Source organism: Phascolarctos cinereus, unplaced genomic scaffold (assembly GCF_003287225.1).
Source record: "Phascolarctos cinereus isolate Bilbo 61053 unplaced genomic scaffold, phaCin_HiC Scaffold_4;HRSCAF=312, whole genome shotgun sequence".
Taxonomy (NCBI): domain Eukaryota; kingdom Metazoa; phylum Chordata; class Mammalia; order Diprotodontia; family Phascolarctidae; genus Phascolarctos; species Phascolarctos cinereus.
In genome coordinates, this window is record NW_027555847.1 from 195,329,777 (window position 1) to 195,353,442 (window position 23,666).

Below are 23,666 nucleotides of genomic sequence, written 5' to 3' on the forward strand. Positions count from 1 at the left end.
GAACTGGAATGGGGCAGGGTGGGAGGTCAGGTTGTTGATAAGGTGGAGAAGATGCCCTCGGAGTAGGGAAAGACGTAAAGCATGTCTGAGACCAGCCTGAAATAACGAGTTAAGTGAGCCTAATGAGGATATAACATGCAAACAACTATGTACACTATACATACAACATAAATGTATGCATGTATATGTATATATGCAATGTATATCAGATAAATTGGAGAAAACCTCAGGAGGAATGCATTAGCATTAAGGGGGACTGGGAAAGACTTCTTGCAGAAGATGGGATTTTAAATGAGACTTGACAGAAGCCTGGGAGGCCAGGAGATAAAGATGAGGAGGGAGAGAATGCCAGGTATGGGACACAGCCAACGAAAATACTCAGAGTCTGGAGATGGAGTGCCCGAATTTTCAAAAAACAACAAAAAAAACATTGTCACTAGATCACAGAGTATGTGGGAGTGAGTGAAGTATAAGAAGACTGGAAATGTAGAACTGCCCAGATTATGAAAGTCTTTGAATGTGAAACAACATTTTATATTTGATCCTAGGAGTGATAGGGAGACCATGAGTTTATTAAATAGGAGAGGGGACAGCCAGACTTTCACTTTAGGAAGAGATGAGTATAGGATGGAAATGAAATGGGAAGAGAAAACACAGAAGGCCATTGCAATAGTCTAGGCTTGAAGTGAAGAGGGCCTGCATCAGGATGGTAGTAATGTCAAAGGAGTGAAGAGGGTATATACAAGAGAATTGTTATGCAGGTAGAAATGACAGGACTTGAAGACTGTATTTGTGGAACAAGAGTGAGGAGTCAAGGATGATACCCAGGAGGTTGGGAGTACCCTTGACAGTAATAGGAGAGTCAAAAAAAGTGAGTGTTTGAGGGGGAAAGATACTTTGTTTGGTTTTGGACATCTTGAGTTTAAGATCTTAAGTCTATGAAGACATCCAGTTTGAGATGTCCAAGAAGATACAGTACTGGACTCTAAAAAAGACCTGGATTCAAATTCCATCACTGATACTTCCCAGCTAAGTGACCATAGACAAATCACTTCATATCTCTAGCTAAGTCTAGCTAAGACTTATCTACTAAGTTAAAGATAGGTTCCACCAGTTTGGTGAAAAACACTCCCATACCAATGAAATCACAGGACTTAATGAGGAAAGGAACTCAGTCACCTAGTAATGTGTCTTATATTTTTATCGTACTTATCTCCTCCTTTAAAATGTAAGCTCACTGTAAGTAGAGATTGATTGTATCATTCATTCTTTATACTTTATTTTTAGTGCCTGCCACAGTGCCAGGCACACAGTAGGCATTTAACAAATACTTACTGATTGATGCACTGAAATGAAAACTTTCTCAACCTGGCTTTAATCGCTAGGGCAACAGTGCTCTTATTAGAGGGGAAACAAATAGAATCTAAAACCACTGCTATTTTACTTTAGTGACTATTTTCTAACAAAAGAATGCAGTTACAAATATAACCTGTGAATCTGAACTGTTCTCATTCTTCCAGACCTATGTGAATACCACTCTTTATGAGAAGTTTACCTATGCCGGCATAGACTGCTCTGCTGAAGAGGCTGCTTAGGACAGACCATCTTCATTGATCATCCCTCAGGAAAGCCAGCTTCGCCAGCATGCAATGTGATATAGGATGTAGAAATGTGTATATCTTCTGTATGTATGAAATACTTTCATTACAGATACCTATGTGTATATCTTACAGTAGGCTCTGACTATAGGACTGTATATACTGTTTTGAGTTAGAATGTGTTAAAACCCAGAATCCGTGTTATACATTTGCATATACAATAATATATTTTTATAGAAACAGGGCCCCTTCTGGGAAGGTCCATGGAAACACATTTATTGTCATGCATTTTTATTACTGTCCTAGATTTGTTTTTATGTTTTCTCTAAGATTATATTGATAACAAAACAAGTATTTTATAGCAATGGATTAAAATTTTGCTATAAACTTAACACAATAATAAACCAGATAAGAAAAATCTGGTAATTTAACTCTATTAAGCCAGAAAGCAACATTAAGCAGACAGGGAGGCCATTAATTGATTATTCATAAGATTTCAGAGTTCCTCTCTCTACAAAGGGAAACAAATGATTTTTTGATTCATAGAAACTGATGTGACACCATTCATGTTCATATGACGATTTAGTCATGTGTCTTTGGTGAACACAAGATCCATCCAGAAAAGCAGCTTTCAATGGCTGACTCAAGCTTATTTTATGTGTGGAGTGGCTAGACCAAAGTATTATTAGAACTAATGACAAATTCTAAAAATATTTTGCATTCCTCAATTCATATGTTTAGCCAACAACTTTTTTTCTAGGGAAACTGATGCACTTAAGCAGTGCTTAGCTTTAAGAAATAGAAAACCTACAGTTATTTTAGGGTGCCACATGATATTTATCATGCAGAATAAGCTTCATAAATGTATTACACACTGTAAAAACAAGTTTTGATACAATTGTAAGTTTTTACTTTTTGTATTATGTGCTCACATTGCACTGAATGAGGACATTTAATAGGAGAATAAATGTTTTGCCTACCCTTTTTAAGTAAAAGCTTATGTGTTGTGTTGCTATGTGTCCTATTTATACTTAAAATATCTCTTACAGGTTTTCTTTCTGTAGGAGAGAGGAAGATCTAGGTTTAAGACTGGCCCTTGCATCTTTGCACACCTTGTACCACACAGTCCTTTAGTTAGCCAGAGGTAGTGGCAAACACCCTGCTACCGAGATCATCTTAGGGATGAACTGGCTTAGTTCTGAAACATAGCAGGTCAAAGCTTCCTTGTTGATCAGTAATAGTACTGGGCCTATGAGTGGTTGCTGACCATCTTTTGGAAAAGAGGGAGCACAGTGGGGTAGTCGTGCCTATGATCTTTACAACTGGGGGAGGTTGAATCTGGTGGAGCCATTGAATCTAGGGGTTCGAGGTAGGACCAAAGCAAATCAGCATGTTCATGCTAAGATCGGTGTCAGTGCGGTTAGCTGATGAGAGTGGAGGGACACCAGATTGCATAAGAAGAGGGGTACCCTAGCCCATGTCTGAGAAAAATGGAGCAGGTCAAAATTTCCATGCCATTTGGGTGTATGAGTGATCATTGCACTTCCAGAATGGATGAGATAGGGCAGTCTCCAAAAAATGTGTGAAAATGAACAAAACATCCATTACGCATGTGGTTTCTCAATCAGAAATTATCGTGATTAGAAAAGAACCTTCAGAAGTGATTTAATCAAACTTAATTCCCTTGCATCACAGTATATCCCAACTGAGGGAGGCTCAGTGGGGGAAGAGATGGGAAGGTAGGGTGGGAGGGGGCAGAGAAGGTAATAGCTAAGATGAGTTTCAACTTGAACCAAGCATATCTATAGAAATAGGCTAGTTTGGGAAGGTGTTAGAAATGAAATGGTAACCATCTAAAGATCTCTGTAAGACTGAAAGGATTAAGAAGTATCCTAAGTGTATTCCAGAATGTTCCTTACTTATTATTTGCTCAAACATCCTGCTTTCAATTTGGAAGGCATGAAACAGTATATTGCACTATTGAATTACTTTTGTTAAAGGTGTGTCTGTTTGCCTAAAGACAATACACAATTAACACCAGGCTGTTGGCATTCCAGAGGACCCTAAAAAACTGAAACACAATATAGACTTCCCTTCTGCCTTTTGGCTGAATGATAGGTAGATACCATCTAAAGGTCTATGTTTACTTGGTTTAGCAGTTCATAGTGGTAAAAATCAAGAGAACAATCCAAAAACTCACATATATTTGGATATATTTGAGTATACCAATATATCAAGATTCCAGCAATAACTCTTCCTACTTATGTTTTTGTTGCTAAAATATAGAGTTGTAAGTGTAAAAGTACATGGAAGTATTCAGCAAACTTGCCAATATTAAGAATCTGTATTAGCAACAACAACAACAACAACAAAAGGTCAAATAAATAAATAAAAGTTAAATAAAAATTTAGCTTTAAGAAATGACATGATAGGTCCTCTTCATTCCAACTCACACAAAAAGTCCTTAACTTTATTTTCACTGAAATTATTTACAATTATACCACTCATAACTCATTACTGTAAAACACAAGAATGAAGAAATATAATTTCAAGAGAACATTTTCCCCCTAACTGGAGCCATAGAATAAACTACAATTTTACTTTTTTTTTTTTTGGAGGGGAAGAGGCTTTTGCTTTTCGAAAAGGATGGTAGGTAAGATTTTCTTGGTAAACACCATTACCAGCAACGGAGATTCAGGAGACTAATCAAATTGCCAGGTAAGTGATTTTTATAGTGATCATTTCCTTCCTTTTGCATCTTTCCAGAGGATCAGCTCCATGCAAGTGGTTGCATCTTCACTGGAGTCATGGCCTCCAATTTTAGTGGATTGTAAAAATGTTACATATTATAAGACTATCTATAATATCACCCTTCATTTTTCTAACATAAAACAGAATTTAGGGTTTTAACAAATGTAATAATGCCCATTGTTCACCAGATATTTAGTTTTAAGACCCTAAAATATCTTTTAAATATTCACATAAAAAAGAAATGGAAGCACAATCTATTACAAATTCTCTAATATATTAAACATATTAGTTTACTTCTTTATTCATGATCAGAATGTGTACAATGACATGGTTAATGTCATGTCACGCACAGAGTATGTGGTCAATATGTTGAATGAGTAATTATAAATTTTCTATTCAAATATTCGGTTCCAACCATTACAAATGAGCTAATTGAAATATTAATTATGCACATGTAAAGGAAAAGCTGGTTAGGATACCTCAAAGATTAACTTAATATTTAACTTAATATAGATGTATATAGATGTATGAGGCAGCTGGTGGCTCAGTGGATAGAGTACTGGGACTGGAGTCAGGAAGATCTGAGTTCAGATCCAGCCTCAGACACTTCCTGGCTCCATGACCCATTGCAAGTCATTTAACCTCTGATTGCCAGACAAAAGGATCCACTGGAGAAGAAAATGGCAAACCACTCCAGTATCTTTGACAAGAAAATCCTGAGGACAACTGTAGTCCATGGGGTCATGAAGAGTCAGACTCAACTAAACAACTGAACAACAAAAATAGGTATAGATGCACATGTGTATTGGGGTGTGTGTGTGTGTGTGTGTGTGTGTGTGTGTATTCTAAGAACCTCACTATGACTTCAGATACATAGTATTGGACTAATTTATAGCCACAACTACCTAGTTACTGAAATATGATATCGTTAAACATTTTTAATAGGAAAAAGGACTAAAGTATCTTTTTAGGGGAGGTGGGGGGAGGCAATTGAGATTAAGTGACATGCCCAGGGTCACACAGCTAGTAAGTGTCTAAGGACAAATTTGAAGTCAAGTCCTCTTGGCTCCAGGACTGGTGCTCTATCTACTGTGCCACCTAGCTGCCCCTAAAGTCTCTTCTTTTTATTTAAAAAAAGAGATGATAAGTATCAGACAAGCTCCCTCTTCTGCCATTACCCTGTAGTTTCTCCTTCGAAGTTAAGACAATGAGGTGGCATAGTGGTTGGAGAGATGGATGTGGAGTCAAGACAATCTGAATTCAAATGCTTCTTTAGAATCTTACTAGCTGTGTGACCTTGGGCAAGTCACTTTAACTTTCCAGGCCTTATTTTCCTTAGGGGGTTAGCCTCAAATGCCTTAAGATCCTATCTAGCTCTAAATCTAATATTCTAAGAGTGTGTCAGAGAGGACAGAATTATCTGCTTTCATTTCACTCTTCTTCCTTTATCATATAGTCTGGTATAAGGCTCACAGTACTTCTCTCTACCCTAACTTTAGGACATAAAACAGGCATGAAGGCTTCTCCTCAGGATCCAAAACCGACAGATTAGGGATCAATGCTGTAGATCAGAGGCTGGTAAACTAAGACCACATGATCATAGAATTTTGAACTGGAAAGAATCTTAAAAATCATCTAGTCCCATGCCCTTATAAACTGAGGCTCAGATTGGCTATCTCCTAGGGTGGGGTCAAAGGCTGGGTTATACTCATTTTATAGATGAAGAAAATTTGTCTCACAAAGAGTAAGTGATTTGTCTAAGGTCACAAATAATACATATGTAGGATTCAAACCAAGGTCTGCTGACACTACATTTAGGGCTCTTTCAAATATACTCCACTGATTTCTTTTAATACCAAATTTCTGATAAGTATTTTCCTTTTCATTACCAATTTTCTGTTTAAGAACTATTATGGCATACATAGTTGATAGAGTGGCCTTGAAATCAGGCAAACCTAAGTTTAAACCTTACCTCTGCTGACGATGATGACAAAAATAATATTAGCAGTAATAATAGCTAGTATCTATATAGTATCTACTATGTGCTAAGCACGTGCTAAGTGCTTCACAAATATTTTCTCATTTGATCTTCACAACAACCTTGGTAAGTAGGTGCTATTGTTATCCCCATTTTACATTCAGGAAACTGAGGCAAACAGGATTAAGTGACTTGCCTGAGGTCACATAGCTAGTAAGTGCCTAAAAGTGGATTTGAACTTAGGTCTTTGAGGTTCCAGGCCTAGCTAGCCACTATTCCACCTTGCTACCTGACACGTGGGCTGTGATGCTGGGTAAGTCACAAACTTTCAGCGTCCCAGGCAACTCTCTAAGACTATAAATGCTAGAAAAATGGCACAAAAGATGTGCTTTGGTGGATGGAATCTCCTCTTTAGAGGTGGTGATGGGGTGGGGGATGTATGGAGAACTCTATACAAGAAATCACTGGAAGAGACAACAAAACATGCTTTGCGTCATTCTTAGTAATCCAATGACAATATTTAGAATATTTTTAAAGTCTGATGAGAAGACATACAAAAAGGCCAATTTTTTTTTGGTAACAGATCTATAATTTTATAATGGAAGTCAACAGGAAGCAAGTGAATTTCTGTGAAGTGAACTCATTAATATATGCTACCCAGTACAGTTTGATGTATAAAGAGGGGTGCTTGTCCTATATCAGGACACCACCAAAATCTGTATTTTTGATAAGCTATAAATGGCTTGGCTGGATATAGGGCTGAAACAGATCACCTAGTGAAGGCCCATTTTTGATTTTCCACATCAAAAAAAAGTGCCATTTATAAGAACTTAAGATGTTCCACATTAGCTTTCTTTGTTGATTTTGTGTAATGTACATACACAAAAGTGGGTTAATAGTCTTCCATTACAGAAGAGACTAGATAAGTACATAAGTGACAAAACCACTAAGCTTGTTAATAAAGGCTGCTGCCAATGTTTGTAGCTATTAGGTACATATATCTTTGTGCAAAAGAAGTGAAAAGAGAAAACTGGCACTTTTGAGTTGCCACAACTACAAAAATTAGACATGTTCACAGTGTCTTTTCACTAGCTATTTAACACATCTATGCCCACGATAATAAAGAGAAAATAAAGCCACAAACCCAAAACAACACAGTAAAGACCAGTTTCCCTCTAATATACGCTGATACAAATAGGGGCTCTGGGGGGGGAAATGATGCAATATTTTTCCTTGTAAAATATTTAATATGAAATAATATACTTTAAAAATGCATTTACATATGATAATTTCCCATTTTGAAAATAGAATTAACCTCTTCTATTTTGCTCTATAATATTTGTGTCCTTCCTTTATTGTAAAGGTATTTATGACCAGAAGTGTGCTGAAGCCAGCTGTAACTGGCTTGAAAGATCTGATTGTTAAATTTTGAGAGTTCACATTTGCAGCTCAGAAATAAGCAATAGCCATAAATCAGGGCTTGATTTATAGTTCTGTTGACTGTCTAAACTTAAGAAAGGATTAATGATGCAGAAAAAATTTTAAAATATGTGTGCATACTTTTTTTTTTTACTGGAGAACCCAATTATTAAATTTTTACCAGCACACTCCTATATTACTCTAGAAAAACTGTATTGGTTCAGGAAGCTCAGGGAAAGAAGTCATTACCAGACTGTATGTCTAATGACTTTAGACTACTACTAATAATAACATATTTGTATTGTCAATTGACATTTATGTCATATTTTAAGGTTTACAAAGTATTCACATTCATTATCTCTTTTGAGCCTCAAGACATCCCTGTCTATATCCCCAAATTCAGTATTTTGGGGTTCCAAAAATATATTTTAGGCCCTAAATACTAAAATAGTTTGAAAAATGCCTACAGATTATTCATGATCACAAAAGCCACTTTGCTTTTACTGAAAAGAAAAAAAAAGAGATTCAAGGACAGATAAATGTGGCACTCTAAAAAACATTTAACCAGGCAAATGGAGGTGGGTCTTAGTTCTGAAATTATCTTGAAAAAACCTTAGCTTAAAAGGGCCAAGGTCTCCTACTGTATCCTGGGCCATCTCCAGGCATCCTGATGAATATCTGGCTACAGAACCCAGATGGCTCTGGAGGAGAAAGTAAGGCTGGTGACTTTGCATAGCCCTCCCTCACTAAAATCAAAGTCAATTGCAAGTCATGTCATCATCTCCCTGATGTTATGGTCCTACTATGTGCTAGGCAACGTGCTAAGTGCTTCACAAATATTTTGTCATTTAATTTTCATAATAATCTTGGTAAGTAGGTGCTGTTATTATCCTCATTTTAAATTCAGGAAACTGAGGCAAACAGGGTGAAGTGACTTCGAGAATGGAGAACAAACCATGCAACACAACCTCACTGTAATTAATTTAGCCTACATCCATCCACTCACTCTTTTGTCTGCTTTAATTTCTCCATCTGTAAAAGGGAGGGGGGTAGAATAATAGTACCTATTTCCTACAATTGTAATGATAAAATAATATTTATAAAGTGCTTCGCAAACTTAAAAGTAACATATAAATGTCAGCTAATATTCACAAGGATATGATTGGAGACTGTCAAACGACTTGCTACATACCTTTGTCAAATGTAATAATATTTTCATTCCCTTTTTCTACCACTCTAAAGCCTCTGTCAAAAAATAAAACAAGGTTAGTCAGGCATAAGGTCTTCTTTATAAAACCATCCCAGACCTTAATAACCATTATTATACCTTTTAGAAGTTTTTATTTAGTATTTTATTTTTCCCCAATAACATGTAAAAACAATTTTTAACATTCGCTTTTAAAACTCTGAGTTCCAAATTCTCTCCCTTCCTTCCTTCCCACGCCCCCTCCCATTGAGAAAGCAAGCATTTCCATATATATCATACATGTGTCGTCATGCAAAACATATTCATAATAGTCACACTGTGAAAGAAAACATAGACAAGGAAAAAAACTTCAAGAAAAAGAAAGTTAAAAAAAAATGTATGCTTCAATTTGTATTCAGACACCAATAATTCTTTCTCTGGGGATAAATAGTACTTTTCATCATAAGTCCTTCAAAGCTGTCTTGGATCATTGCATTGCTGAGAATAGCTAAGTCATTTATGACTGATTATCTTACAATATTGCTGTTACTTTGGACATAGTACATTTCATTTAGCATCAGCTCATGCAAGTCTTTCCACGTTTTTCTGAGAGCATCTTGCTCATCATTAGTAAAATAGGACTACAGTACAATAGTACATAGCATAATATAGGACATAGTACAATAGTATTCCATCATAATCACACACCGCAACTTGTTCAGCCATTCCCCAATTGATAGGCATTCCCTCAATTTCTAATTCTTTACCACCAGAAAAGAGCTGCTATAAATATTTTTGTACATATAGGTCCTTTTCCTTTTTGTTTTTTATCTCTTTTTTGGATACAGACCTAGTAGTGGTATTACTAGGTCAAAGGATATGTATGGTTTTATAGAATTTTGGGTAGAGCTCCAAATTGCTCTGTGGAATGGTTGAATCAACTCACAACTCCACCAACAGTGCATTAAAGTCTCATTTTTCCTGTGTTCCCACCAACATTTGTCATTTACTTTTTCTGTCCTATTAGCCTATCTAATAGGTATGACGTAGTATCTCAGAATTGCTTTAATTTGCATTTCTCTAATCAATAGTGAGTTAGAATATTTTTTCATATGGCTATATTCATATGGCTTTGATTACTTCATCTGAAAACTGATCATATCTTTTGATCATTTATCAATTGGGGAATGGCTCTTACTTTTACAAATTGGACTCAGTTCTATATATTTTTGAGAAATGAGGTTTTATCAGAGAAATTTGCTTCCATTTTTTTTCATAGTTACTGTTGCTAACTGTATTTCTCTCCATCCTATTCCCCACCCCATTTATTCTATTGTCTCTCTCCTTTCACCCAGTCGCTCCTCAAACATGTTTTGCTTCTGACCACCCACTCCCTCAATCTGCCCTCTCTTCTATTACCCTCCCATTACCCCTTCTCTTATCCCCTTCCCCTCTTACTTTCCTGTAGGGTAAGTAAGATATATTTGTACACCCAATTGAGTTTGTATGTTATTACCTCTTCGGCCAATTCTGATGAGAGTAAGGTTTACTCACTCCCTTTCACCTTCACTGCAAAAGCTTTTTGTTTCTTTTATGTGATATAATTTACTCCTTTCTACCTCTCACTTTCTCTTTCTCCCAGCACATTCCTTTCTCACCCCTTAATTTTATTTTTTGAATATCATCCCTTCATATTCAACCCATGCCTGTGCCCTCTCTCTCTCTCTCTCTCTCTCTCTCTCTCTCTCTCTCTCTCTCTCTCTCTATATATATATATATATATATATATATATATATATATATGTATATATATATATATATATATATATATATATATATTTCTTCTAACTGCTTTAATAATGAGAAAAGTTTTATGAATTACAAATATTATCTTCCCATGTAGGAACATGAATAGTTTGAACTTATTAAGTCCCTTATGATTTCCCTTTCCTGTTTACCTTTTTATGCTTCTCTTGAGTCTTGTATTTGAAAATCAAATTTTCTATTCAGTTCTTGTCTTTTCATCAAGAATTGTCAGAAGCAAGGGGCAGCTAGGTGGTGCAGTGGATAGAGCACTGGCCCTGGAGTCAGGAGGACCTGAGTTCAAATCCAGCCTCAGATACATAATACTCACTAGCTGTGTAACCCTGCACAAGTCACTTAACCCTGATTGTCTTGCAAAAAAAAAATGCTTGAAAGTGCTTTATCTCATTGAATATACGTTTATTTTCCCTGAAGGATTATACTCAGTTTTGCTGGGTAGGTGATACTTGGTTGTAATTCTATCTCCTTTACCCTCCAGAATAGCATTCCAAACCCTCTGATCCTGACTGGTTCCATGATACTTGAATTGTTTCTTTCTGGCTGCTTGCAATATTTTCTTTTTGACCTAGGAAGTCTAGAATTTGGCCATTATTCCTGGCAGTTTTCATTTTAGGATCTCCTTTAGAAGGTGACTGGTGGATTCTTTCCATTTCTATTTTACCCTCTGGTTCTAGAAAATCAGACTATAATCCTATCAACTGACTTTTCATTATTTCATTATGGCCTACATCCAATCTCTCAATTCTCTGTTCCAGTGTCTTACCGCCCTATGGTCCTGGGCCACTTCCCATCTTGATCCTGGGGCACTTCCCATCCTTAATCCTATCTGGGCTCCATTCTCCTTTGGCCATGTGGTCCAAGTCCCTGGCACTCTGTTACCTCACAGTCACCCTAGCCCATCCAGATCCTCCTTAGACCCCTCCTCCAGTCACCCCAGACTACTTGGCTACTCCCAGATTCCTCTCACAGCCTTTCTGTAAAAAAGGTCCATCTGGCCTCCATTAAGTTGCTCTGATTCTTAAAATCTGGCCTGCTTGCTTTAGTGATACAAATGCTAAGATTTCTTAAGAGTCTGGCTAATATGGCAGATTCTTTAAATCTCACCTACCTCTGATTGATGTTCTAATAAACCTTGTCTTTGTCTGAAAAAAAAAGTTCTATATTAATATCTCATTGTGAAATGAAGGCAAGCCTAGGTCCTTTAAATTATGCCAATGGACTATAATCTCTGACAAATTCTTTTAATTTAGACTTCAGGTAAAGTAAAGGTCAAAGCAAAAGGTTATCTGCTATTTGAGGCCTTGGCCCAATAAGCATGAATAGATTCATCAATAGGAGGCTGGCTTTAGGAACCCATGAATCAAAGAAAAATACAATTTGGCTTTCCCTCATGCATGTGTCCCCTTCCAGTGTGACAGTGAAGCAACAGAGAAGAGGGTAGAAGATGTGTGATAAGAATCACCCTCTACAACAAACCACACCTTTAATCACCCGCTTGACTGAGAGGTATAGAGAATACAAGGTCCTGCTATATTTATTATCTGAAAATCAAAAAGAGCGTTTGAGTTAATAGAGCAAAACACAGCCTCCTTCCTAATCTCCAATAAGAAGTCTTCCATGCACATGTTAAGATAAAATGCAAACATAAAGACAAGTTTGTTCAACTATATGCTAATGATCAATATAAAAAAAAACATAAAATGGGGTGGCAATGCTCTCTAAAGGTGTTTACCATTGTCATGCAGGAAATCCAATATAGAGTCAAACAGAAAATACTTTTTATAGCTGGTGAGGTATTCTGGTTGCTCCTAGTTGTGGATGACATTATGCTCACTCTATCAAGGCTGGGAAATACTACAGAACATCCTCGGTGAGATCCATAGCCATTTAAGAGACTGATCTATCAACCAACACTGAAAAAACCCAATGAATAAAGAATGTACATTACCCAGATTTCAAGATGTAGTAATGGGTAGCCCACTGAGTAAGTCCATTAATTAGTACAGGCACCTTAAAGAGTCATGATATAGAGACAATGAACTGGATTCAGAAACAGAGAAAAGGTAAACAGATTGCATGTGGGAAATTACAGAGTGATTTCAATGGTATCAAGATGCTTTCTACACAAAAATCCATCTTTTTAAACACTAATATCCTCTAGGGGATGCTTATATAGCATTGTGAATCATGTGTCACTACAATGTCTAAAAAATCCACTTTACAACGGATAAGGCACTGGGCTGGAAGTCAGAAAGAACTGAGTTCAAACCATATCTCAAAAACCAGTTTTGCCACTTTGGAAGTCATTTTACCTTTAGCCTCAGTTTCCTCATCTTTAAAATAAAGGGATTAATCTAAGACCCCTCCTGGTTCTAAAACTATGATTCTGTGACCCAGTTTCCAGGGATAGAAAATACATCTAAGTATATAATAAGAAAAAGTCTTTGCAATTTGCCTTCAAAATGACAAAAAAGTCCTGGGGATTCCACTGAGAGACACATATCCCAAAGAGATGACTGCCAAAAAAATCCATATACACTAAAATATGGGGTAAAGAACTTTTTGTGGTAGTAAAAAATTAGAAACAAATGAGCATCTACTCATCTATTGGGGAATGGCTAAACAAATTGTGAATGGAAAGGAATGGTACTTTAAGAAACAAAGAATGTGATAAAAAACAGACAAAAGCATAGAAAGATTTTATTATGCAAAGTAAAGTCAGCAGAACTAGGAAAACAATATATGTAATAAAAAAATGTTACACCCCCCAAAATGATCAAAACTCAATATTTCAAAAGTAAATCCAGAGGACAGCTATGAGAAGATACCTCCCCATTCCTTCACTCCTCTGTGGACATAGAGATCCAAGGATGTGGATATGAAACATTTCATATAAATAATTTCAGATTTTTTCTACATGTTGATCAGTTTTGCTAAATTGCGAGACTTTTAAAAATCTTCAAAATAATTATATAACCCAATACTAACTTTATCAAAAGTTTCATCCATAGTTTCACAAATTTTCATACACTCTTCAACAAAGAAGCTCACATATCATTCCTCATTTCATGAGGCACTTTGGCTGTGGATTCAGATATCATTGATGTCCGTTTGCATTTAAGTGTCTCATTTTTTGTCAGCTTTTAAGGTATAGATGGATGAGAAAAGCTAACAACTAACAAACTTATCTATTATCTAGTTTAGCTCTTTAAAATTAAGTATCCCTAAACTTTTCACATCATTTTCATACGAATGTGCTTTATCAAATTCTGCATGCTTACCAAATTTGGGGTACTTAACCTTTGAACATCAAACATCAAACAGCTCAGTTTGTTTAATTTTGCTTTCTATATCTGTAAGGGATTGTAGGGATTCTGGAATGAGATCATTTATTTCATTTGTTGAAGCACAGGCTCTTAGGTCTCCAGCTAGGTGACTGGACACAGATATGTTTAACTTTCAGTAGATTTTTATTCTTGGGGAATGGAAAAAAGTTTAGTGAAAGATAAATCTGACATTTTCATGAGCAATTATCTATTGTAGAATGCATGAGAAGGTACTACTCTTGCCAGAGAAAGAGAAGAAAAGTCATAGCCATTGATGGAAAAAAAAAATCACATAATATGCAGGCATTGACTGCAATGTTACACTCACTATTTACTCATTAGGGATATAAATACAGATTTAAACTGTCAAAAAATGCTGCTTGAAGGCTAAGTTCCATTAAGGTTACTTACAGCCCCGAATTGACAGAAGCAGGGAAAGAAGAAGGGCTGCAAATTAATTGGCTCTACAAATGTCTGGGCTCAGAAGAAAGATCTAATAATATTTCTACGTCTAAGATAAAAAATACTAATTAGGGTCATGCTCAAAAGATTTCGTATCTCACAATGAAATAAAGTCTCAGGCTTAGCCCCCAAGAAGAGATGGAGAAAATGTACCTCTCTCCTGCCTTTGAAGGGAAGGCAAGCTAGGGATACTTGGTTAATGAGTCAGATAGTTTTGTTGAACTGTTTTGTTTTTTTTCCCCCCACTCTATTTCCTACAAAGAAAGGCTTGCTAGAGAAGGGAGAAGGTTATATTTGGAAGTTAAACTGATACAAGTATATGTGTATCTATATATGTATAGACATATGCAGATGCATATATATATATGTGTGTGTGGATATATATGTGACTATACACACACACACGCACACACCAAAGAAACACAGGTTCATTTTACTATAACCTTTAAAGTAAAGTTCATTTTACTAAAACCTACTTCCACAGTAGTAGTACACATAGATAGCAGATTATAGAAAAAAGAGTTAATACTCTGGTGTGCAAACTTTGCAATACCTTAGAAGACAAGAGAACAATATTTTTGCATGGATGTTTGGTCTACATAGTATCATTATATCTTCTGAAAGCACTTATTCAAATAAGTGCTATCTGCCAGAGCTGGATAAAGTTCCAAGTTTTAAGAACCAAAAACAAAAATAGAACACACAAACATAGAATATTATTTTGAAATTTGCTTTTTCTCACTTTGATTTATTTATTTTTAGTTTTCAACATTCACTTCCATAAGATTTTGAGTTCCAATTTTCTCCCCATCTCTCCCCTCCACCCACCCTATGACAGCGTGCATTCTGAATACCACTTCCCCCAATCTGCCCTCCCTTCTATGACCCCCTTATCCTCTTATCCCCTTATCCCCTTCCCATTCTATTTTCTTGTAGGGCGCGACAGATTTCTATACCCCATTTCCTGTATATATTATTTCCCAGTTGCATTTAAAAATTGTTTAAAAACAATTTTTAATATTTGGTTTTTAAGCTTTGGGTTCCAAATTTTCTCCCCTCTTCCCTCCCCATACATCCTCATTGAGAAGGCAAGCAACTCAATACAGGTTATACATATGTAGTCATCCAAAACATTTCCATAATAGTCATGTTGTGAAAAACTAACCTTGACTTTATTGTCTTCTTCTGGTTGTATGTTTTGGTCTTCTTTGTTACCAAAGTAAGATTCCATGGTCTGTGTTTTTTTTGCATAGTTTGCTCATGTTCCCAGCCAATTACTTGACTTTTAAACTGTTTGTTAAGGTAGGGGTTTGCTTCCAATGTGGAGGATGTATTGTCCCAAGCTTCAGGGATTTTGTGCAGCTGTTTTCACAGCTACTTCTAGGGACCTGTTCTTTTAAGGTGATATGATCTAAAGTGAGGTGTTTACTCCTTTCCTGGCCTGTGCTCTGGTCTATGAGTGACCATAAGCATTCTTTTCTGCCTTGGAACTGTAAGGAAGATTCTCTCTGTATCGCCACTAAAAGTTCTACCGCACCAGCACTCCTTCTCTTCCCAGGACCACCACCCAGGACTGTGACCGAGATCAGGGCAAGCAAGAGAATCCTGCCTCAGCGCCAACAAAGAGATCCCTGCCACTCCTTTCTGATCAGTCATTCAGTCCCCCCACCATCTGTGGGCCCGGAGCTCAGGAAGCAGCCACCACCCTGAGGCTGCGCCAGGGCTATGGCCGGACCATGATCCTCTCTCACCATAGTCACAGACCTTTCCTACTGACCTTCTAAGTTGTCTTTGGCATTCATAGGTTGAGAGGTCTGGAAACCACCATAGTTGTCCATGATTCAGTCCCCTGAGGCCTGCTCCAGGTTTGATGAGGCTCGTTCTTTGCCTGCGATGACCCACACTGAACTGTGCTCCTCTCCCAGACCAGTACAACAGACCTTTCCCATCAACCATCCAGGTTGTCTTGGGCTGGAAATTTGTTTTACTCTGACTTTTTGTGGGTTTTGTTGCTCTAGAACTTTTTTAGAGCCATTTTTCTTTTTTGCAGGTATTTGGAGAGGTTTGGGAGAGAGCTCAAGCAAGTCACTGCTTTTACTCTACCATCTTGGCTCTGCCTCTTTCAGAGGTCATTATTACAATTTCTTCACTCTCTTCAAGGTACAGTCAATTTTTGCATTATTGTCATCATTACTTAGATGGTTATAAGAATTCAAGGCATCTGTCTTACTGTAAATCTGATTAATTAAATGGGATGGTTTGGAAAGATAGAAAGATATGACAAAAAGATGTATTTTCCATTTCTTTGTGGCTAAATTTCCTTGGCATATATTCAACTTTACCTTCATTCTGGTTTCTTGTATATATCTTTTATGGACATACTTTTGCCATTTTAAAATCTTCCTGAGTAAGTTATTTGGGGAAGATTTGGTGAATACTGTCACTCCACTTGTTTTTTATGAACATTATTGCTTGTTTTCAAAACATTTCCAACCTTTGGATCATCAATTTTGTACATTTCAATTGGTATCTGGTTTGGGTTTGGTTTTTTTTTTAGTATTTTCTCTTGAAATAAATGCATGTTTTTTTCTTCATTGATAAGATTTTCCACCTTACAATTATGGCTAATACATTGTAAATCTGCAGTTTGAGTTATTGTTGCAGTATTCAGGGGCTTTTCAAATTGTTCTTGGTGTTTTCTGTTATTTGTTTCTTTGTCTAACTTTCTTTCCTCTCTAATCAATGAAGTTGTCCCTGTCACTATCTGTAAGATTTCTCTCCTCTGGTAGATGAATGTTTTCTTCCATATTCGAAGTTTTAAGCCTTCTAATTATTGTAGATTTCTTGGAAATAGGCAAGATTGGTGGCATATCAATTACAAGATCATCTTCACCCAACTCTTGGAAAGTTATTTCCAGTTTTACAGGGGAAAGAGACATCTTTGTCTCTTACAGCATTCAATCTGACTTTTGAGTACAGGCTTTGTAAAATTCAAGAATAAATCTATTTCAATTTTACCCTGTTTTCCTTTAGCTGTATTAACCAACCCTAAAGAATAATTGAGCAAAGAATCATACTCAAGTTTAGTTGCTGGACAACTGTGGTCTATGATCTTCCTGGACTCCAAATGATAGTCTTTGATCCTTACTGCTTCATTCTTATACTCTTTTGGGAGTCCGTCATTTTCAGAAGTATCTTTTTTACAATGAGACCCATTCCATGACACTTTGAGGTTCAAAAACATACTTTGAAGGCTTCTTCTGATTCTCTTCAGCTTCAGTCTTAACTTAATTAATTTGATACTCAGATTTTACTAGAGATGAGTAAGTAATACTTTTGGGAGTAAGAGCATTACTGTTTTCAAACATGAAATGGAACACAGTGGGTAGTTTACTGTCTCTGTTGGGTCTGTTCAAAAGTATTTGATTGGAAGAAATAGATTTTAAAATTGACAAAATAAAAAGCCAATGACCCAATAATATTGGGCCATCAATTTTCTTATCTAGAGATGTTAACATTCTTATTAGGTTTAAGTTTCGCCCATACCCAATGTAATGTTCCTAAAACAGGAACAAGATCAAAAACTCTAAAAACAAATCACATGCTTCCCTTAAACCAGAGAGGAAGACTATATGGCAGACTGATATTTCTTTTAAAAAGAGATTCTTAAGTTTTCCTATTGGGTTAAGATATACATAATACCACCCAAATAAAATAATATACTGAGTCTGCAAGAGTGGGGAAGAAAAGGAAAAAAAGATAAGAGGTTAATCTCTTCCTAAATCTCCATTGCCTTATGGGAATCCTCATCCCTTTCCCTTTTCTTTATCAACTGAGTGTACAATTGTCAATTCCTTCTTCCTGCTTCTTCCAGTATTGAAACTATTTTAAAATGTCTCCTAATCATGCAGCATCATGATTAAATTTCCTAATTAAACATCAGGTTTAAGTTAATTAAAATAACTGTTTTCATAAACAAATCAAGAGTTGAAGCCTAAGGACCATAAATACTTTACTAGTTCAGATAAACCTTTTAGGAAATTTCTGTACACAGGGGAAAAAAAATTTAAGTCAAAGGATTCTAGGATGTAAACACACAACAGTGTTGTTATTGTTGCTGTTGTTGTTTTAAGAAAAAATGCAAAAGGAAAAACATTTGGATAATTACCAGGAAAAGTAATTTGATATAATTTTAGTTTCATTTGGTAACAGGCCCACAAGACATTTATTCAGACACCAAGAGAGGAAGTGGAAAACATGAAATGAGGTGATTAGAGAAGGCATCAATAAAGTGTATTTTTTTTATTTGACTTTTAACTTCTATGCCCCATTGAGTTATAAATTCTTTACCTCACAAGTTTCAACAGTGTGCATCCCTCTTAAGGTATTTTCCTCCCTCCTAAAATGACATTATTCTTGTGCTTCCAATGTCACCTTGGATGAGGGAATACTCAGAACAATCAATGTATTTTCGTTGTTACCAAAAAACAACTTTTGATCACTCCTCTCTTTCCTGGAATTCTACTGTCACAGGAGCTCAAAGCTTCTAGGGAAACTGGGCAGGTACAGCAGTGGGGAGGCAGAGTGTCAGCTGAAAGTACCTCCCTCCCTCACTTTCTTATCTCCTCTCCCATTGTCCCAGGTAAAGAGGAAGTGGGCTTTGTCCAAAATCTTCTGCAGAAAATAACCAAACTTAAATGCTGGTTTGAACTCAGGAAGTTTCATCTTTGTGAGTTCAAATGCAACCTTAGACACTTACTAACTGTGCAAACTTGGGCAAGTTACTTAATCCTATTTGCTTCGGTTTCCTCATCTGTAAAATGAGCTGGAGAAGTAAACGGCAAAGCACTCCAGTATCTTTGCTGAGAAAACTCCAAATGGGGTCACAAGACAAAACAACAAAAGCCCTGCAAGGTGAGTCAAGCAACTAGGAAAGGAGTGGATACCACAGTGTTAATAAAGCCTGTAAAAATTCAGTGCTTTTTCCTCTCCTTCCTAAACCCATGCCTGTTTCCATCATACTCTACAAACACATGCCATACATAATTGTATTGTAATCTGTGATGCCAAGACACAAGCATTCCACTGATGTGTTTAAAATTCTGCCTAGAAGCAAAATATAATCTCTCCTTGAGGGGTTTGGGTGGGATAGTTCCTACAAACAAGTTTGTTATTCCTTGTCTCAAAATGTATTTTTTTCAGTGAAAATGCATTCAAAGGTGATTCTTGACAATCTGAGATTGCTTGGTTTCACATGCTACTGCAAAAGAAACGTGTTCCACTCTTACTCAAACATTTTTAATACCTCTCTAAAAACTACATTTTCTTTGTTTTTTCTTTGTTATTGTCCTGTAGGAATATTTTAAATAGAGACTAGTTTTCAATGTGAAAATAAAATACTTCAGTTATTTTCACTATGCTTGAGCCTCTATTATACAGTTGCAGCAGATGAATAAATTATGAATGTGTAACTGAATCAAAGGATTTCTCATAATCAACAAAGACATTATAAATTCTACAAAATTTTTGAGGAACTATTTTAATAATTATCAATTTGTGACCTTAAACATGTGATACTAAATTCTTCCTTCCCTCTTCCTTCTTTCCTTCCTTGCTGCCTCCCCTCCTTCCTTATTTCCTTTCTTCTGAAACTTTCTCCCCAGACAAATATAGGGAAAAGAAAAATGATGGTTAAATATTTTACAGCATTTAAAATTTTGTAGATTAAGGATAAATCATGAAATCAACACAAATGTTTCTCACAGATAAGAGTTCACATTTATATTTTCTTATAGTTTCAAGCTGCTTTTAAAAAAATTTTTTAATAATAAAAAACCCCACTCAAATGTGAGATTTTAAATGGAGAGGCACAGTTCTAACAGAGCACTGATATATTCACTGTTACTAGGATCCTGTTTCAAGGAAAATATAAGAGATTGCTTCCAGCTACAAGGGGGCACAAGGTGGGGCCAGGCAATCAGGGTAGACACATTAACAGCCAATCTAAGAAAGAAAACAATTGAAATTGAGTGGGTGTTTCAGACCTTACAAAAATTAAAAGCATATCTTTTGGGAGATTTTTTGTTTGTTTGTTTCTTAGCTGGGAATCAAGGGTAGAAAATGGAATTCAATTGAACAGAAACGGGAAGACAGGGTTGGAAGTTGAGAATCAGGAAGAGTTCTGCTTCATGGAGCCAACATGATGGAGTAAGAAGTAAGTTGCGCTCACCCTCTCTCATTGACCTTTGAAAGCCCAGAAAATATCAACCAGGAAAAAACCCTGAGCCAGCAAAAAAACAAAGCACAGCAGTCTTGAAGCCCAGGAATCTTGGGGAATTAAAGAGAAAGGCCCCTCTTGCTCTGGGGAAGGAGGTGGAGTACAGGACTAGAAGTGTCCCAGCAAGTCAACAGCAAGCCCCACCTCAACATACCAGGGAGAGATCCTGAGACCCAGGTTGGTGGAGCAGGCAAGTGCAAATACCAGGAGCCCTACTCCCCACCCCCAGAACCTCAATATAGGCAGGAGAACTGGTAGACACCAGGTTGGAAAACCACCACAGGCAACAGGATTCTCCCACAGTAAAATCACTCAGTGCCTCAACACAACTCTGGGAAGCATAACTCCAGAAGGCAAAGCTCCAGGCTACAGACATCCACCAGCAGCAAAACATCCCTGTGAAAGGCCCAGGTGAGCAAGAGCCAAACATTCAAGTGCAAGGCCTAGGTGAACAGGAAAAGAAGCATGGGTAAGCTTCAGCATCAGTATCAGCAGGAGAACTCAACTTTTATTTTTTAATTCAGGAAATAGCCAAACACCATGAACAAAAAGCAGAAATGGAATATGACCATAGATTCTTATTTTGGGGAAAAGAAAGATCAAGACACAAATTCAGAAGAGGATAACATTGTCAATATACATACACCTGAAACCTCAAAGGGGAATGTGAACTGGTCTCAAGCCCAAAAAGCCTTCCTGGAAAAGCTTAAGAACAATTTTAAAAACCAAATAAGAGAGGTAGAAGAAAACTTGGGAAAAGAAATGAGAGGTTTGCAAGAGAAAGTGAATAGCTTGGGAAAGGATGGACAAAAATTAACTGTAGAAAACAAGTCTTTAAAAAGTAGAATTGGCCAAATGGAAAAGGAAGCACAAAAACTCACTGAAGAGAAGAACTTAAAAAGTAAAATGGACCAAATGGAAAAGTAGGTACAAAATCTAATATAAGAAAACAACTCCTTAAAAATTCTAATGGGGCAAGTGGAAGCTAACGACTCTATGAAAGAGCAAGAATCAGTCAAACAGAAACTAAAGAATGAAAAAATAGAAGATAACATAAAATACCTCATTGACAAAACAACTGACCTGGAAAATAGTTCCAGAAGAGACAATTTAAAAATTATTGGTATACCTGAAAACCATTATTTTAAAAAAGAGCCTGGACAACATCCTACAGGAAATCATCAAAGAAAACTGTCCTGAGGTCCTAGAACTGGAGGGTAAATTAGTCATCTAGAGAATCCACTGATCACCTCCTGAAAGAGATCCCAAATTAAATACTCCAGGGAATATTGTAGCAAAATTCCAAAATTGCTAGATCAAAGAGAAAATACTGCAAGTAGCCAGGAAGAAACAATTTAAATATCATGGAACCACAGTCAGGATTACACAGGACCTTGCAGCTTCTACATTAAAAGATCAGAGGGTGTGGGATATGATATTTCATAAGCAAAGGAGCTTGGATTGCAATCAAGGATTAAATATCCAGTGAAAATGAGCATAATCTTTCAGGGGAGGAGATGGACATTCAATGAAATAGGGGACAACCAAACCTTCCTGATGAGAAGACCAGAGTTCAATAGAAAATTTGACCATCAAATACAAGACTCAAGAGAGGCATAAAAAGCCAAACAGGAAAGAAAAAAAAAACCAACAACATGTTATTAATAAGGGCAAACTGTTTACATACCTACCAGGGAAGATGACACTTGCAACTCTTGAGAACTGTAATGTTATTATAACATTTAAAAGGGGGTACTTAGACAGAGGGTATGGGTATAAGTTGACTTTGATGTGATGGTAAAAAATCTAAGTGGTAAAAAGGAATTGTATTGGGAGAAGAGGAAAGAACGAGGCAGACAAGGATAAATTACATCACATGAAAAGGCACAAAAATCTAATACAGTAGAGGGAAAGAAGGGAGGGAGATGAGCATTGTTTGAACCTTACTCTCATCAAATTTGGTTCAAAGAGGAAATAATATAATCAGTTAGGTATAGAAATCTAACTTACCTTATAGGAAGTAGGAGGAGAACAGGAAAACAAAAGGGAAGGGGCTAATCGAAGAGAGGACAGAGTGAGGGAGGTGGTGGTCGAAAACAACATTCTACTGAGGAGGAAAAGGGAGAAAGGAGAGAGTAAAGCATAAATGAGGAGGGTGAATAGGAGCATCCCATAAAATGAAAATGGGAAGCAGAGTGGATTAAGAGCTATAATCACACAACATGCTGTTTACAAGAAATACATTTGAAGCAGAGGGATACACACAGAGTAAAGATAAAAGACTGGAGCAGAATATATTATGCTTCAGCTGAAGTAAAAAAAAAAAAAAAGCAGGGGTAGTAATCCTGATTTCAAACAAAGCAAAAGCAAAAACAGATCTCATTAAAAGAGATAAGGAACAAAACTACATCTTGCTAAAAGGCACCATAGACAATGAAGTAATATCATTAAACATATATTCACCAATTCGTATAGCATCCAAATTCTTCAAGGAGAAGTTAAGAGAGATACAGGAAGAAATAGACAGCAAAGCTATACTAGTGAGGGACCTCAACCTCCCCCTCTCAGAACTAGATAAATTTAACCACAAAATAAACAAGAACGAAGTTGAGGAGATAAATAAAATTTTAGAAAAGTTAAATATGGTAGACCTCTGGAGAAAAATGAATGGGGACAGAAAGGAATACACCTTTTTCTTGACAGTACATGGCACCTACACAAAGATTGACCATCTACTAGGGCATAAAAAACTCACAATCCAATGATGAAAGGCAGAAATATTAAATGCATCCTTTTCAGATCATGATGCAATAAAAACTACATGCAATAAAGGGCCATGGAAAGA

General features: G+C 36.5%; 1 protein-coding gene across 1 annotated transcript in view; it reads left to right on the forward strand.

Annotated features, from left to right (window-relative positions):
• TEK (TEK receptor tyrosine kinase) overlaps positions 1-2,593 on the forward strand; it is a 115,601-nt gene extending 113,008 nt beyond the window's left edge. Inside the window, exon 23 of the mRNA XM_020970033.2 lies at positions 1,521-2,593. Within this exon, the coding sequence (XP_020825692.1) occupies positions 1,521-1,595 (75 nt within the window). The 3' untranslated portion in view covers positions 1,596-2,593. The remainder of the gene's footprint in view (positions 1-1,520) is intronic.
• The last annotated feature ends 21,073 nt before the right edge of the window (positions 2,594-23,666 follow it).